Below are 16,758 nucleotides of genomic sequence, written 5' to 3'. Positions count from 1 at the left end.
GATTGCGGTATTAAAGATATTAATCTGATAAAATAATTGCCAAGTTAACAACTATGTATTAGATCAAAGCGTTTAGATCGGTAGTACGATTACATTCCTATTAGGAATAATTTTGTTGCTGATTGCCAAGAATAAGGGGATATTTTTTGGACGGAGTCAAAATGCGATCATTTTCGTCTAAAAGGTGAAGCAGTGAGCCCATTGAAATAATCCGAGCCTGTGGATCTTTGTCTCTTTTTGCACAGGTTAGCTAAACAAAACGAACGGCACATCTCATGAGGAATCTTTGACATTGGTGTAGGTGTAAGATCACATTGACCACATTCTATTCATTGTTGCTAATATCTCTGAGAAGGGTCAAGAACAGAGAATCTACATTAACCTGTTCCTTCAGTGAGTTGCATCGTGCTGGCTAAAACAATCTATGGAGATGCCCAAACCATTTGCCCCCGCCTCCTACAAGATGTATACGAGCTCTGTCACGTATCCGGTTGTTTGCTGATATTATAAAATATGGCTCCCGGCAGCCATTAATTGAACAGCTTTCAGAAACTTCTTTAATAATTAAGCCGCTGACCATACATTATGCTCCATCTTGTGTCTGTTTCACATTTCATTCATTTTCGGCGGCTGCACGCAATCCTGTTTTTTCTTAATCTGTAAATATGACAGTAGGAGCCTTACATGCCCCAGTATGACTCATGACAACTGTCTGATTTTAGCCGTTGACGAAAGAGCAGAGGAACAATGCACAACACAGGTAAACGCGTGTAAGTCTTGGTCCTTTGTTAAACCGCTATTGTCTGGTAGTCTACCTCTACAATTTATGTCAAAGTGACTACTCTCTCGTTTTGGAGACAACATTGGAATCTGAAGACAATGGTGCTCCCATTGTAAATGATTCATCCCATGGAGTCAACAACCTTATTCATCTTAAAATATAATCACTGGATCAGAGAAAAATATTTAGAGACAAACATTTATTACATAACTCCCCGATGACGAAACTTGAATAACCTTACTTTAAAATATATAAACTTTAGTATACCAATACTGTAAAGAGACAAGTATATATATATATATATATACACACATGAAATCATATTACCCTTACTGTTCCAGTAAGCAATGCGAATTTCTGTTTTTCTGTTCTTTAGTCATCTTTGTTAACTATTTTATGAAATAAATGGCATTAATACGACTAAAAATGTGATGCCTTCCAATTAATTTAGAGGCAGCCTCAGAATATCTCGGTGATTCCAGACAGTCTATACGTCTTTTGCCAAATGAAAAACCATACAATTGAATTTATAATGACACTCTGATCAGAAAAGTCCCCATATAATTCGATATTTTTGTGCTTTCAGTGGCTAGCCTTCGTAAATAATATACAAAGTAAGGAAACATAATCCAGCAAGCTGGAATGTTTAATTCATCATTATGCAAGCTAATTGGAAGGTGATTATATGGTAATTGCTCATTAGCGGTGTATATTTATCGCTGTACCTTATGTCAAGGCCATGGGAATTGTGTAGAGCGTGTACTCTCATTTCAGGGATCACTTTCAGAGGCAATTCGTGAGACTGGATGGATCAAATTCTTCCTGACGTCAGTCTATCAACGGCGATAGGAGCCGCGGTATAAATGATGGCTGCAGAGTGAACGCGAAAGTTTTTTTAGCCTTGCTTTATAACTGCTGCAAGGAAAACGTGAGGCTGAGGATTTGAAATTAGATATTTGGGCAAAATACTGTAAATTTGGTGCTTGTAGTAACAGGGTTGCTGAAATAACAAAGCGCAGTGGCTGGAAAATCGCAAGATGCGCTGCTACTCTGGTCTTCCGTGTTTTCAGCTGTCATTTGTCGTAGATACAACAATCGGATGATATACTCACCAATTCAAAAAATAAGAACACAAAGTTAAATTTATAATCTCAAATACGCCGAAAGAGAAAAATATGAAAATGATTGTGAAATTATTCTTCGGTGTGAGTAAAAGAGAAACACACGTATTTAACAATAGTTTTGAAATACTGCAAAGAAAGAACATTTTACAATGCAATACTTCAGCATGTGAAGAAGTTAGGATCGGTAATGAGATTGCATTGTATATGATTAGCTGCTAAATATGGAAGTCATTTTTAAATGCTCATTTTTTGTGAGATTAGGAAGTCAATTAATGGGTATTCTTGCAGTCATGCCTGTCATATATTAATGACTCACTCTGGTGGATTGCTGGAATAATTGCAATTGATCGATTAAATAAGGGAAAAAAAGATTGATTTATTGGGTTTTTTTGATGTTGCTTGAAACCGTGACATTAAAGTGTTTCACTCCTCGGCTGTCCCACCACGACCAGGTATCATGCAGATTAAGGTTAGTGCCTGGGTCACTGGGTTCTCAAAACTCCCACTTGCAAATCGCAGCGGGCTTGTTTTCTTTAAGTAAATCAATTGATCTATGAGGTCTAAGTAGTTCCTAAAACAGTGATACTGATCAGAGAATACAACAGGGAAAGCCAGCAGTGCTGTTAAACAAGCTTTGGGTTTCTGACTCAAGGCAGAAGGGGTATCAGACTGACGCTCGTATATCAGGGAAATTGCTTTCTGTAGAACCGCTTTTCATGAACAAGTTTCACGGTACCTTTCCCTGGTTTATAGTCATGTTGCTAATTTCCGCTAAGTTTTACAGAGCGGGCCGGATATAAATTAAAGCTTGAGACGCTTGGCTACAATTAGCAAAGGAAACGAGAACCAGGGAGTCAGGAGATTGAAAACTAAACGGTAAACCAGATCAATTTTTAGAAGTTTTAATTCATCATATAAACAATTTACATCCAATTTGAGAAGCAGTATCTCGCTCCACACTCCCATTATAATAGGCAGCGAATATAGAGGAACCCTTACCTTCACCATTAGCAAATACGACAAGGCGAATTTCTTAGTCAATCTTAAGTAGATAGTAATATAACAGTCGTGTTTTCATGAACTTTAATATCTCGCCCAGTTCACTCTTGAATTCGGTAAATAGACCTTTAGTACATTACTGCAAACTGGAGCATTCTCGCTTAGACCCTCAAATGGACATCTAATGCAATAAAGAAACCACCTGGATAAACGAAAAGGACGCACTCTAGGGAGCAGGTACAGAATTAATACAGGTATGCTGCCGACTGAGCGGCAGTTTATGGACACATACAGATCGATAAAGATATAGATGCATTTTTAAAAATCTCGCCTCTCACTTCTACCGTAACTATAGTGAAATTTCTGCCGTTCGATTAACAACCCCAACCAGACCAATTCTTTTTCTTTGATATTTTAATGAAAATATTAATCCTATGTCTGCACAATAAAAGATGGGTTTAACACAACAACACACAATGAACAATACCAGGGGGATTAAGAATTACGGCCTTTTATTACCAAGAGTTTCTCTGTGCAATGAATTTCACAGTCTGAAACACACGGGAAATAATGACCAGGAAAGGTATATTGGTAACATTTTAATTTTTGAAAAATCTAAATCACGGTGTATAATTAGTACACAGTTTTATTTTGAGAGAGGTTGTTCTTTTTGAATGAGTAAATGGAATCAGCCGTGCAAGGTAGAGAAACTTCTAATGAGATAACTGCCCTGTGACTGTTTGATGCTTAGGAAAAGTGCGCCGAATTTGGTTCCAAGGATCAAGGCGAGCCGCCTATCCTCCAGTTATTTATCTTAATTCCGACTTGAAAAGATATAATTATCTAGTTTGAACAGACCTGGTATAAAATCCTTCTTTAGCCGGTCAGGGAAAGCTCATGTGTATTCAGCGGCAGTTGGGTCCTCAGCGCCGCTTGGTGTACGCTGAGATAGTGGGTAATGAAGTTGTGTAGTCCTGCGATACAAAGGGCATTAACCTCATTAGCATGAAACCTTTTCTTCTAAGTATTGTGGAACCTTTTCAGCCTCCTAATCCCCTATTTTCAAAGATCGGTTTGTAATAAAGCTTTTAGGTTTTTCAAAGCTAATGGTATTCTCAAAAGATTTATTGCTGTTTCTGCGCAGGACGCTTTACGTTCTTCCTGCTAAGTATATGTACAGCGCAAGACGGAGCTCTTTTTTGCCCGATCCAGATGGGAAACCATTTCGAAAAACGACCACGCTGTTAGGTGCGAAGCTTTATACTAAAGAACTATAGAATTATTGGCATATTGCTGATCAAAACGGTTCAACGATAAGGACATATCATAGCGTTATATCAGCGGCTAGAAACTTGGCATTAAATAAACGGAAAATAAATATTAGATAAACATGCGGGGAAACACGTATCACGAGCCACAAAGCTATTCGGATACATATTTGGAACAGTGCTATGAACTCCAGTGCAAACGGGCAGCTCCCATGGACAAACTTTTAACAATATATTACATTTTATTATATATTTTATTTAAAGATAGTTTAAACAGTGTCCTCAATGTGTAAAGATATCTTATTTCATGTTGGTCATCCTTTAACGTTACTGCATTTTATTACCTCCCCTAGCACTCGAGAGCATGCATTGCTATCAGTTTCTACGAACCCTGTTTCCCCATTGCGAAGACGCGTGTGGACAGTAATTAATTGTGCAATTTAAAGACACGAGTTAAAACAAAGCTCTTATTTTTCCTGTGCTTTGTAAATGCGCCGTATCACAGTGTGACGACTAGTGAGATTGTCCGCAGTTATGTCAAACTATTCCCCTATTCATGGATTAAGAGATTAAACGAGCCAATAGCACCGCGTCCGCTTTCCTCATATTCCTGGTATGATAATTGCTTAAACTGATTTGCACTTTCACAAAAGATTTTAGGACTCTTTGTAGCTATACAGGGCAGACGAGGTTTCTGTGAATGGAAATAAAACTGATTAATGCAGCCTATCAGGATGAAAGGTAAATGAACCATGAAAAACATTGCCTGCCTCAGAAACCCGTTTTGTAGTCAAGAGCTGGTTACAAACAGTTCAAATGCTACAGTATTAATTGCTATTTCAATTAAATTAATAAAATTCTATTCTCTCTCTTGCACGGTACAGTTTCGAGCATGTCAAGCGCCGACAAATTAATTTGTTCGTGCACCTCTATCTTTTCTGATATGATGACAGAAAAAGCATGAACAGGAAAAAATGTCAAAACAATGAAAAGTTGGAACCAACCAATCATGTAGACATTGATTTAATAACTTAATCGCCAGAAAACCCTTCAAATTTTCTATTTAAAATATACAATTTCACTTCTCAACACATGCAAATCAAAATAATAGCAACTAATTATCTAGCATCAGCCGCACTAATTGGTCTCTTAATATAATATCTAGCACGATAGGGATTGCATCTTTGCGAATGTAATTGGTGGGAAGAAAGGCCCGCGTTCTGAAATGGGTCAGAAACTGAGAATTCAAAGGGTTAATTGATTCAATAATGTCAATCGAGTTAAATAGATTACAAAACACTGACAATATTATGGGCAGAGTTGGGTCATTTTGATTCGAACAAAACCCATACATGTCCACTAATTTGATTATTCTGAGCAGCGAATGGATAAATCTTTATTGACAATATATGACAATGACATACTTCTTGGAAGTATAATGTGTTAGAATTGCAACAAACTCAACGAACACAAGTATTTACATTCGATAGAAGACATTACAGAGACATCTTTCACTTTAGTGTCGCAATACACACGCATTAACAGGCTCAGTGCTTCGTTGACCACAGCCGCCCAGAGATGGATAATGATTTTACTCCTAATCTTCTGTAGCAACTTGCAAGCAAGCTCAGCCAAACCAGGTCACCTCACGGGAATTCTCATTTCGCTTCAGACTGATGAACAAAGAAAACTCGGGAATTCTCTTTTAATTAAAAAAAAGTTTTCTTATTTTAAATAAAGTACTGAAATTGTGATCAAAATGGTTGTTTTTGTTTTGTTAATCCAAAGATGTCTAACTTTGTTTATTGGTTTTGTGAACATTAAAACGCAGCACTTCTACCTGAAAGCTGTACACAATCACATCGACGCCAGAAGGTATAATTATTTAACAGGGATTTTTTTAACAGCAATTTTTCTCTGTAAAAAGCACACAGCTGACAGAACCTTTCTTAAAGCAAATAAGAAAAAATAAAAAAAATTAGTCCCGCATTTTTGAATTTATAATAATCCATCTTTTCACGATCGGCTCACATGCAATTCAAGTTTGTGAAACAGGTGTGGATTTTAGATATTTTGTTCCATTCAGTTCTTTATAATTTGAATTCGGAAGTGCAAAAAGTCCGGAATTGGATTAGGAGTTCGCGTAAAAGCGAACTGCCTTACATTAAAGTCCGCTTGTCAATCATCTTGCCCGGAGTTGATTGATCGCTGCCTCTGGACAGCGCGTAGTGCCACCTCTTGGACCTCTCCTTACCTCAGCTGCCTCGTCACAGGAATTGCATTTTGGATGAAGTATTTTTATTTTCCCATTTTCTACATCAGCAACTCTGCTGTTTTGAAAGTAACACTATAGTTTGACATAGGTTTTGTTTCCAGTTCTAATCGTCCGAGGTGACATCGATCTCCTCAGGACTGGCCTGTTTAGTCGCAAGTCTCCATCGATTGACATGGTGGGTCCCCTTCTTCTTCTGCTGTGCATCTGTCCCCTCCTCTTCCAACTTCTGCCGTTTAAATTTCGTTCTTCTGTTCTGGAACCATACTTTTACCTGAAAAAGTCCCAGAAGTTTCCAATGAATTTAACAATAAAAAGCTAATTGTGTTTTGCATATTATTTTTAGAAATACTGTGTTAGAACTTGATTGTCTGCGATTCACACTTTCTCTGCGTTCATCAATTAAACAAACGTTACCTTCTTTAATAGGAACGCGATATCTTTGATTATTATTGATTTGCTTGTAATTTCACGGGTTAGAGATTTTTCTTATTTTCCGTATTAATTGATGCAAGGATCATTCATGTCCCGTGTATGTACACGTGCCCCAAAATTAAACTTGAGTGAAAAGAAATGCGTTTAGGCCAAGTGCTCAACAGCAACGTAATCTGTGTAGTTGTTTACTGTAATAATTCTCTCGGTGAAGATATGTCAGGAAAGTTTAGATTTGGTTTATTTCATTAAATAAACTAACATATACTATTCTCCAAATCAAACTGTGACCTTCGCGCCCTTTCCTTTGTTACCCCTACCAATCCTACTGCCACCTCATCCCCTATTGCGGTTTTACGCCAATAGAAAATTCGGACAAACACCTTTTTTAACGTTTTGCGACATCGCCACACATTTTGTAAGGCACACACTGACTGGGAATTTCTTGACAAAACAAAAATCAAAACAATTCTAATTCCATTCTCTGTCTTCTGAAGCTAACAGCTCGACTCAATGACTTGGACTTCACAAAGTTGCGCACGAGTGTCTCGGAGGGAAGAGGGCCGCACGCTGCAGCCAAACTACTTTACAGACACACACACACAATACCTCTAGATCAATGTTTCCGCTTTGAAACGAGTTGTACTTGCCCATCATTAAAAAATACAAAATTACCACAAATTTCTTTGCTAAAATCTATGTGCATGTTTCACTGAGAGCGTTGTGCACAATGCTAAAATTCGGGAAAAATGAATGATACTAATTGCCTCTGCAAGTGCATACGTGATGCAAACACATTTCATACATTATTAAAACCCTGAACATAAGGGTGCCAGATTAATGAATAAATTGTATATTAAAGCACTCAAACGCGTCTATGGGTTTGCGCTGGGAATCTCTTGTCCGTTAGTTGTCGCACGATAAACAACTCTGTCCCTCTCCTTCACCCTTTCCCTCTCCCTCCCTCCCTCTCTCTCTCTCTTCCCTAATTGAGGGGGAGTCTGCTGGTCTCCAAAGGGATCTCGCGTGTTCAGGCCAAGCCCGTCAGCCAGACAAAAGCACCCAGCCAGCATCGATTCGCATCACACAAAGCCACCTTAAAGAACACATTAAATAGGAAATTAAGCCTGACCGCTCCCTTGTTCGTCAGGCAAATGGAGAAGGCGACCTATTTGTTCCCGCTCAATGTTTTGCCCGAGACGAATTTGAAAAGCACAAAGCTTTCTAAAATGGAGCATGTCCACAGACCTTTACGGTGTATGTGCCCGCGTTATGCTATTTCCTACTCTAAATCTCTTCCACCCCTTTTCTTGTGTACCTGCATATACTCCACTTTCAATCGTCATTAAGAATTCGCGGCTGTAAGGAACTCGCTGACAGAAATGGTCTGATGCAAATATTCAACGGGACTTGAAATGTCAGATGTCATCAGTACTTCTTGGTGACTCCTTTCTCAAAGCGGCATGGCTGAAGATCTTAAACGTCGTTCCTATCTAACCAAACCCAACGGCTAAAGAGAGCGGCTCTTAATATTCGTGACTGCAATTAGCAACAGCGTGGATCCCGAACATATTCAATGCTAAACCATCATACAATCACATATATTATATCTGATCAAGTTGTAGAAAATTACACAATTCCTCATTATTTTAATAAATATTTAACGAGTACTTTTGGAAAATTTTAAATCAGCATATCAATCCATAGAAAGTCTTCGAAATTGTCCAGGATCTTTCCTGTGCCAATATATTTGACCAGAACGCACTTCTAATATTTAATATAAACTCTATTGACTTTTAAAACAACCCGCTAAAAATGTATCAAAATTTGACTGAAAATTCACCGAGGAGTATTACATTAAACGCGATTGCTGCTATGCCTTAGAAACAAGTTTTATTTCCATGTAAGTTCACCGGCACACTTATTTTGTGTAAAAAAAATGTCGTCAACAATAAGAGAGAGAGAGAAGCGAGTTTTTCCCACCTGAGTTTCTGTTAAGCTAAGACTGTGGGCCAGTTGTTTCCGTTCTGCTCCCACTACGTAGTGATTTTTCTCGAAGGCGTGCTCCAGCCTTAGCAACTGAGACGGCGAGAAGGCCGTTCGGATGCGCTTGGGCTTTCTGGCGAGTGCATTGTGCAATAAAAAACTCTCTGGGCTCGTCTCGTTTCCTGAGAATCACACAAGAAGTCAACAAATAGAGTGCAGGGCCGTCTTGTAACGCCACCGAAACCTTGCCTCTGATGGCAGCTCTGAAAATCATTTTCCTTTTCCAGAATTCAGTTTGTACTGAAGTTAGTCACAATCACCGAAACGGCAATGTTAACGCTGAAGCCTACGTGTTGTGGCCGGTCCCTTCCTAACGTCTCAACAGAGCCGTTTGTCAATTTAATTTACAGAATTCGTTCAATATAATATATTTTAAAAACATAGTGTACAATTGAAATAAATAGAAGCAGCGAGGATTATGCACCACTGCCTATTAAGCTGAACGAACACAAATCCAAAATACTAAATATATTTATCTCTGCACAACCAAAACTCAACACCAAGATATAATTGTCAATTTATTGAGCGTATATTTCAAAAATAACACTTCAATCGCCACAGGAGGGGTAAAATGCCAATTTAAAAATAGTTTACTCGTAAATGCATTGAGTTCATTTAGAAAATGTCCAGTCTAAAAAATTGCCTTAACGTTCTTAGCCCACTCGTCTCGGTTCCATTTAGTAGAACACATTGGAATTTTATATAATCCACTTGGATAGTGGCCACGTATATAAAGGGGGGAAAGATGCAAAAATGGCGAGACCTCCAGAGTTACAGAAATCCGCAGATTTTCCCTGACGGAAGCACTGAGCAGAGACCGCCGTCGGCCTCTGGTCGTTCTACACCCATTTACGGGACTGACTGAGAAACGAAATGAAAATCGCATGCGAGTATATTTCTAATGCCGGCCGAATGCGCTACATTACAGTGCCTGTATTGGGGGGATCGCCGGCCATAGCAAAATCTATTAATTCGTGCAAAAAGCCAATAATTTGAACCCCTTTCTATGAGGCCGCTCCTGTAAGGTCGTTTCGCCGTTTGCCACGCACAGCTTCTGAATTTTGGGAATTAGAAACAGTGTCTCCTAACCCCCCGACCCCCCCCCCCCCCCCCACCGCCACTCTCACCCCGACTTCCACTACTCTCAAAGCAGAACAACTCTCTGCCAAACTCTGCAAAAGGGCCGGGCAGCAAACTCTCGTATCAAACTTTCGGTCTCCTTCACTGGACAATAAGTCAGAGTGGTGTTACACAGAAAGCGGTAAGTATAGATCTGTCACGGCGGAAATGGGAGAGCATAAAATGCTTCTACTGTGCATTGCAGACATTAAGAAATAAAATCAAATATCTGTGGATTAAAATTGGACGTACCTTGAAACCTGTGTCCCAGATATCTGTACCTGTGTATTAGCCATGGATAGAAACTCGAAGGGTCTCTTTGTTGCGATGCAAATAAGGGATGTGGAGAATGGGACGACTGCAGAGGGTGAGCTGCTAAAGCATGTGGAGGGACTGGGTGAACCGGTACCGCCGAGTTGGTTTGGTGAGAGACCGCGTCAGCGAACACCAGCTCCGGATTGGAGTAGATCGCTCTGCCGCTGGTAGGAAAGCCGTTCAGGAATGGATTCACGGGGCTAGAGTTCGCATAGCTGAGGGCGGCTGGCCTTATAGGTTCCTCTGATCTCGATGCAGGCAGTGGACTGTCCTTGGCTACCAGAGATTCAATGGTAAAACATCGCTTAGGTGTAGGCTGAAACATGGTTTTTTGCCAGTCAGTATATCCTCAGTGCAAGAGAGTGAGAGAAAGAGAAACGGGCAGTTGTGCGACACTCCCCCCAAAAAAGAAAAGTATTACTGCTGAGATTAAGGACGCGTACATTAAAAGTTGGTCCGCGAACACTTTAGAAACGATGTGGCCACATAGTCCAGGGACAATCCATCTATGCGGTCACTTTATCACACGGCTGGAAAGTTGTGCAAACGATTTGTTAGTTCATGAGCTAATTAGAGCTGATATCACATAAACAGCTTCCAGTGAAGCCCTGTAATGGCTTGATGATTGGTCGCTATTACTCGCCTTGAGGTTGAGCGGAGACTCTTAAGTGCGTCAAATACTCTTTAAACCCGGAGAGGTGGATTCAATCCGTACGGAATGGAGCGAGGCACCGGGCAATAAAACCTCGGCGACCACTCACAGCTTCATCTTCCGGCGGGGGATAGGTGTTAGGCAGAAATCCCAATTCGATTTGCCAAAGGCCCTTCTGAATAAAAACTTCTTGCAAAAGTAGAACGGAAAGTTCTGCGGAGGCAAATCTGCAAACGTGGATTTCTGATCTGTTCCTTGAATTTTCTCCTACTCACGTCGTAACGTTCTTTAAATTTACTCCGCATCGCACAATATATAACAGTAACGCGGGATTAGAGAGGGGGGTTAGAAATGATTCCTAAAACAACAAAGTCTAAATCGCTATCGAATGAAAAGCGCGCAGTCTCTCTTAATGTCGGCTCGCTCCTGAGTTTAGTTGCTGCCTCGCATCCCGGGACTTTGTTCGGACCGAATCCCTATATTTCTATTGGTCAGGTAGGGGAATTATGCTATTAGATAATTATATCGACTCTGCGCAGTCTGTGTGGTTCCTGAGTGCTTTAATATCCCTTTCTCTTGCTTCGTGTTAATAGTTCGGGCTGTATTAAGTAAATAATCTTTAAAAAGCCTCTGTGTATCACTCGCGATCATTCAAGAGAATCCTGTAAACAGGTATTTGCCAAATTCATTTAGACTGAAAGATTAAATTGGGAAACATCTTGTTAATCGCCGATTTTATTTTCTCTCTCTCTTTCCCACTGTATTTGCGGGGATTGACATTTAAAGGGGAGTTCCTCCTTATGGACAGTTACACATGCTTTTGGGGAGAAAACGGATGTTCAATAGCACCTCTTATCAGATGCCAGCAGAAATATTGAACGCTAGCAATTAGAATTTTGCCGTGCATCCATTGTAATGTGAATCGCTTATCACTACTGCCGCGTGTGCACTGTGATGCCAAACATCAGTTCAAAGTAGCAAAGTATCTTTCACCGTGCCCCATTGTGATTGCGTTACGGCAACGGCTCTTACCATTCATGGGACCGCTGCAATTAAAGGCCTAATGTTTTAAATATCGCGGTGTTTTATTCTTAAGAGCTATTAGCGCTGCGAGAGTGACGTCAAGGAGATTATTTCCATATTATTAATACTCGAAACCATAATGAATTCTATATTGGATCTCAGAGGTGAATCGGGCCCTAGCAAAATTCCTGGCCTACCATAGCCATGTATCCTTCACTGAGAAGTTAAAATCCTTTTTATATTTGTATGTAAATAAATATAAAGAAATAATACAAATCTGAGCAGTTTGTTTATTACAGACCTTAACTGTAAAATGTTTTTGTCTTGTAAAGATACACACAGTCTATATGAATGGGCCTTTTTTGAATGCCGTTACAATGGAATCACTGTTAGTGGTTAAATATAATCTAAACCAGTGATTCAGTTAATCTTATATTTCAATTTTTTTCAGTCGGAAAATATTTCCCTTATTTTAGGGTTAGACTTTCAGTTCTTACTCAATATTTAGAGTGACCGGGTCGCTACATCATAATCTTTTCTAGATCTGTGGTGGGGTACGGTTTTAAGTTCTAGGTATTACAAACCTCACTAGTTTCCAGTTTAATCTCACGACGAAGTTGCCTTTGTCCAAATAAAGAACCGCAGATTTACTGAGCGCTGAGGAAGTGATGCTTTATTCCGTCCCACGGTGGATAATATGAGTTACAGTGAATTGCTTTGAATTATTCGTGTATTGTGGTTGATCTCAGCCGCTGTTAGAATTGAAGTACAGTATTTATTCCACGAACCTAAGTGCTACCTAATTGCTGCAGTTTGTAATATTATCAGAAATTAATCCAAAATGGTGTTAGCTGGATACTCAGCAATATCCAGGCGGTTCTGATCATTATATAAACTCTTTGTGTTAACAGTTCTCTCCCCACCAACCGGCAAGTGTCACTCTTTATGCACCGAGATCTAGAACAAATCTGAAAACAACACAAATCCTAAAGGAAATGTTGCCCGTATTACCGGAATGCGGTCCCCTCTCACGTTCTGAATGAATCATTTATAAAATTTAGATTTCGACTATCACCAGCAATACTTTTTCCATAATAATCATCAGAGTTAAACAAGGTGCGGTTATGTTTATTAATGGGGAGAGGATGTTTATTAATATTGCCCCTTCTACATGACTGGGGATTTTCATTTCTTTAAATGAGCATAACCTGGTGTAACTAGGTATAAAGTGGGGTAAATCACTTTCTTGCTCTGTCAGTGATAATAAACTTGATTCTGATTATGACAATCTATTTCAAATTTATCACATAATTACATCACCAAACATTTCTCGCTATAAAGGGATTTCCTGTGAAATCAAGTGAACACTTTACATCCTTTAATTAGATAAGAATATTAATTAGTATTAACGTTTCACAGAAACAATCTAATTGTAATTATAATTTTTAAATTACGTTTAAAAACGAGCTTCAAAAATTACTTTCTTAAATCTGAACTGAAATCTAATACCGCAAGTAAAGATCAAGATAAATGGAAAGCGGGAGCGTTGGATGTGTTGGGAAGTTTTACGGTGTGGGGGTTTGTTTGCTCTCTAGCTTCAAGTTCATTTTGGTCTTAATTTAATATTGTTTTAAAATCCATCATCAAAATAAACTCAATGATTCACAGGTATATAGAACAGAGTTTGTGGAATACTTGGTTATATATACACGTTAATGCAATTCTGTATTTGTTTGCATTTATTGCTACAGCGTGTGAAAACCATTGTCTATATTAGAATTGCGTATACATATTAAAACTATCCCTATCGGCTTGTACAGTTGATGTCATTTTAATTGCTGCAAGAAGTATGGAGAGACTTCATAATGGAGACACTCGGATAAATATGAATACACTGTTAAATTTCAAATGGAATTCCCCCCCCCCCCCGCCAAAATCCGTGCTTATTTATTCGCTTCTAATTCATTCCCTCTCCTCTCTTTCCTCTATCTCCACCTCCTGCAACCTCCGACCACCCCACAAACGTCGCACCTCTTCTCACGCACGTTCTTTCTGAATTTTGGGTTGTTGATTAAATTCTATTTATGATTAAGATAGACCAGACCGAGTACGTTTAACAAAATGTACTGATCGTGTCATACTCTTTTACTCTCGAGTGCTTGTATCTTCAAAGAAACCTTTTTAAGAACAGTAGTTTTGTAAAGTTATTCAAAGCGATTGTCCAACCTCAATAGTTATGTGGAGATATTAACAGCAATATTCACAAATAATAGTCAGGAAAGTCAATTAATGGGTATTCATAGTGACCTGAGTCAAGAATTGGATTGTTGTTCTCATAAATCATCAGTGCAACTTCATTTGAAGGCGCCGGTAGTATTTTATGTTCTTAATTCCTTCAAATTGCCATCAACCTGGAACTACTGAAAAAGTAATCGTTGAGTAAATCAATCTTGTTGCTACCAAGGGAAAATAAAGAGTTTTGCTCGACTTACTTAGGAAAGGTTGAAATTGTATCTAATTTTCTGCCATGTCTATCTAGCTTTGCCGTTAAGCCCAATTCTTGTAAAATAAGGAAGGTTATTTTAAAACGTTAGCTTTAATAGCATACAAATTAGTGGCATTCGGGATACAATTAGGTGCTTTTACATATATAGAACTTAATGAAGTACACGACCACTGAATAGTGACAAATAGATTGTAGTATTCGGTGAAAAGCGTTCTAGCCGATGTTGTCAAATACGTGTTTAATTCATACAACTAAACCAAAACCTTATCAAAATGTAGCATGTACCATATTTTATATGTCTTTGAATAAAATGGAGTTGTAATTATAAATGGAAATGCCGTGAGCGAGCGGATTCCAAGCCGCACCTAGTTCGGCTATTCTATATCCAGTTTCAATAACCACGCCAACTAGTCTATCTGAATTATTTATTTATTTATTTTACATGCTTACAATTTATCTTACTGAATCGTTCACAGTTGAATATACATATATAAAACACAAGCATTTAGAATAATCTTCGTATTATTAAATATTTACATGTTAATGGATAAAGTCAGATCTATGAGGCGTTCGTTCACTCAGGCATACAGATACACAAGTGAATGATGGTGTTTTTATGCTTATAGGTATCTCACCAGGTATCTCATGGGTGTCCAACCGGCTGCTTGATTGCCACTATTTTGTCAGCCGTGAGATTACAACAACATGAAAAGTGTGAATTTTGGAAGAGAATCAGAATCAGAATTAGATTTAATATCACCTGCGTGTGGCGTGGTAACTTTGCGCCTGCGGTACAATGCAATACAGGATCATCTTTAAAAATCGCGAATTACACTGAAAGAATATATATATGTGTGTGTGTGTGTGTGTGTGTGTGTGTGTGTGTGTGTGTGTGTGTGTGTGTGTGTGTGTGTGTGTGTGTGTGTGTGTGTGTGTGTGTGTGTGTGTGTGTGTGTGTGTGTGTGTGTGTGTGTAGTTACATTTATATAAGTAGTGCAAAAACAGAAATAAAAGAAGTAGCGAGGTGCTGTTCAAGGGTTCAATGTCCATTTAGGAATTGGAAGACAGAGGGGAAGAAGCTGTTCCTGAATCACTGAGTGTGTGCCTTCAGGCTTCTGTTCCTCCTTGCTGATGGTAACAATAAGAGGGCATGTTCTGGGTGGTGGGGTCCTTAATGAAGTACGCTGCTTATCTTGAGGCACCGTTCCTTGAAGATGTCTTGGATACTACGGAGGCTCGTGCCCCTCATAGAGCTGACTACTTTTACAACTAACCGGTTGTTTCAATCATAACCATGAAGTTGTAAAATGCACATATTCTTTATCGCTGGATGTACAAGTTTAACACCCAGCTGTTTAGGTACATCATTTTAAATCTGCAGAAATCTATTGATAGTACGTAACTGAACCCTTTTCAGTGATTTTGCGGCATTTTGATCGAATTGACACAAAAATGTCAAATTTATTCTTATAAGCACTGTATGGCTATTTTGAAAATTAAAAATTAAATAGGGGATTACAAAGATTCTGCTTTTACTTTCCGAAAACGGGAAGGTGGGCATTGTCATCGACTGGACATTCTAATTTTACAATTGTGATTAAAATTGAAGTCAAGAAATAGATTCAAGAGTTGTTTTGAACCGCCATTTCTGCTGATGCAGGTGGTGCTAATCCGAGTGAGTTAAAGGCACTAATGTTGACCGTGATAGTAGTGAAAAATACGTGTCCGTTCCAATGGAGCTACTTATTATTTGCTGCTTAAGAAAGTTGTTAGTGGTGAGGAAAAATATTTTAATTCAAAGAAGCCTGTTATAGAGCTACCGGAAATGTATAGCACAGATAGAGGCCGCCCGCTCAGTGTTTCAGTGCTGGTCGGAATAGAACTACCCAACCTAATCCCAGTTTCCAGAACTCTGCGGGTTACTACTGCTCCTCCACAATGCGTCTTAAATCTTCTTTGATTTTCGACCCATCTGCTAACAAAGACAGCGTTTCTTTCATTTATAAGCGATTCTGCAGATCCTAGAAATCTAGAAAAATCCTTCAGTTTATTTGACCTAGGCCTCTGATTATATTATACACCTCCGTCCAAGCTCCCCAAACGTCGACTGTTCCATTGCCTCTATAGATGCCATTTTAGTCCGGATTCCAGCAGATGCAGTCTCTTATATCTCAAACCAATCTTCCATTAGCCTTCTATTCTCCGAAGAAAATCAGCTCAG

General features: G+C 39.0%; 1 protein-coding gene across 1 annotated transcript; it reads right to left on the bottom strand.

Moving 5' to 3' along the window:
* Nucleotides 1-5,535: 5,535 nt before the first annotated feature.
* On the bottom strand, nucleotides 5,536-11,438 carry emx2 (empty spiracles homeobox 2). The gene is made up of 3 exons (XM_073027849.1): nucleotides 10,294-11,438; nucleotides 8,860-9,044; nucleotides 5,536-6,718 (listed from the first exon to the last, which is right to left on the bottom strand). The coding sequence occupies exons 1-3, from the start codon at nucleotides 10,679-10,681 to the stop codon at nucleotides 6,551-6,553; spliced, it is 741 nt and encodes a 246-aa protein (XP_072883950.1). The 5' UTR covers nucleotides 10,682-11,438; the 3' UTR covers nucleotides 5,536-6,550.
* Between the last annotated feature and the right edge of the window lie 5,320 nt (nucleotides 11,439-16,758).

The sequence above is a fragment of the Hemitrygon akajei genome, chromosome 23 (genome assembly GCF_048418815.1).
Source record: "Hemitrygon akajei chromosome 23, sHemAka1.3, whole genome shotgun sequence".
In the NCBI taxonomy this organism is placed as follows: Eukaryota; Metazoa; Chordata; class Chondrichthyes; order Myliobatiformes; family Dasyatidae; genus Hemitrygon; species Hemitrygon akajei.
Note: the sequence above shows the minus strand (reverse complement) of the source record. Positions and strands in the feature narration are given on the sequence as shown.

Coding starts and splice junctions, on each gene's coding strand:
- emx2 (XM_073027849.1), bottom strand. CDS start 10,681: ATGTTTCAGCCTACACCTAAGCGATGTTTTACCATTGAATCTCTGGTA. Junction 9,045..10,293: donor TCTGGGACACAGGTTTCAAG/GTACGTCCAATT, acceptor TGTGATTCTCAG/GAAACGAGACGAGCCCAGAG. Junction 6,719..8,859: donor TTAGCTTAACAGAAACTCAG/GTGGGAAAAACT, acceptor GGACTTTTTCAG/GTAAAAGTATGGTTCCAGAA.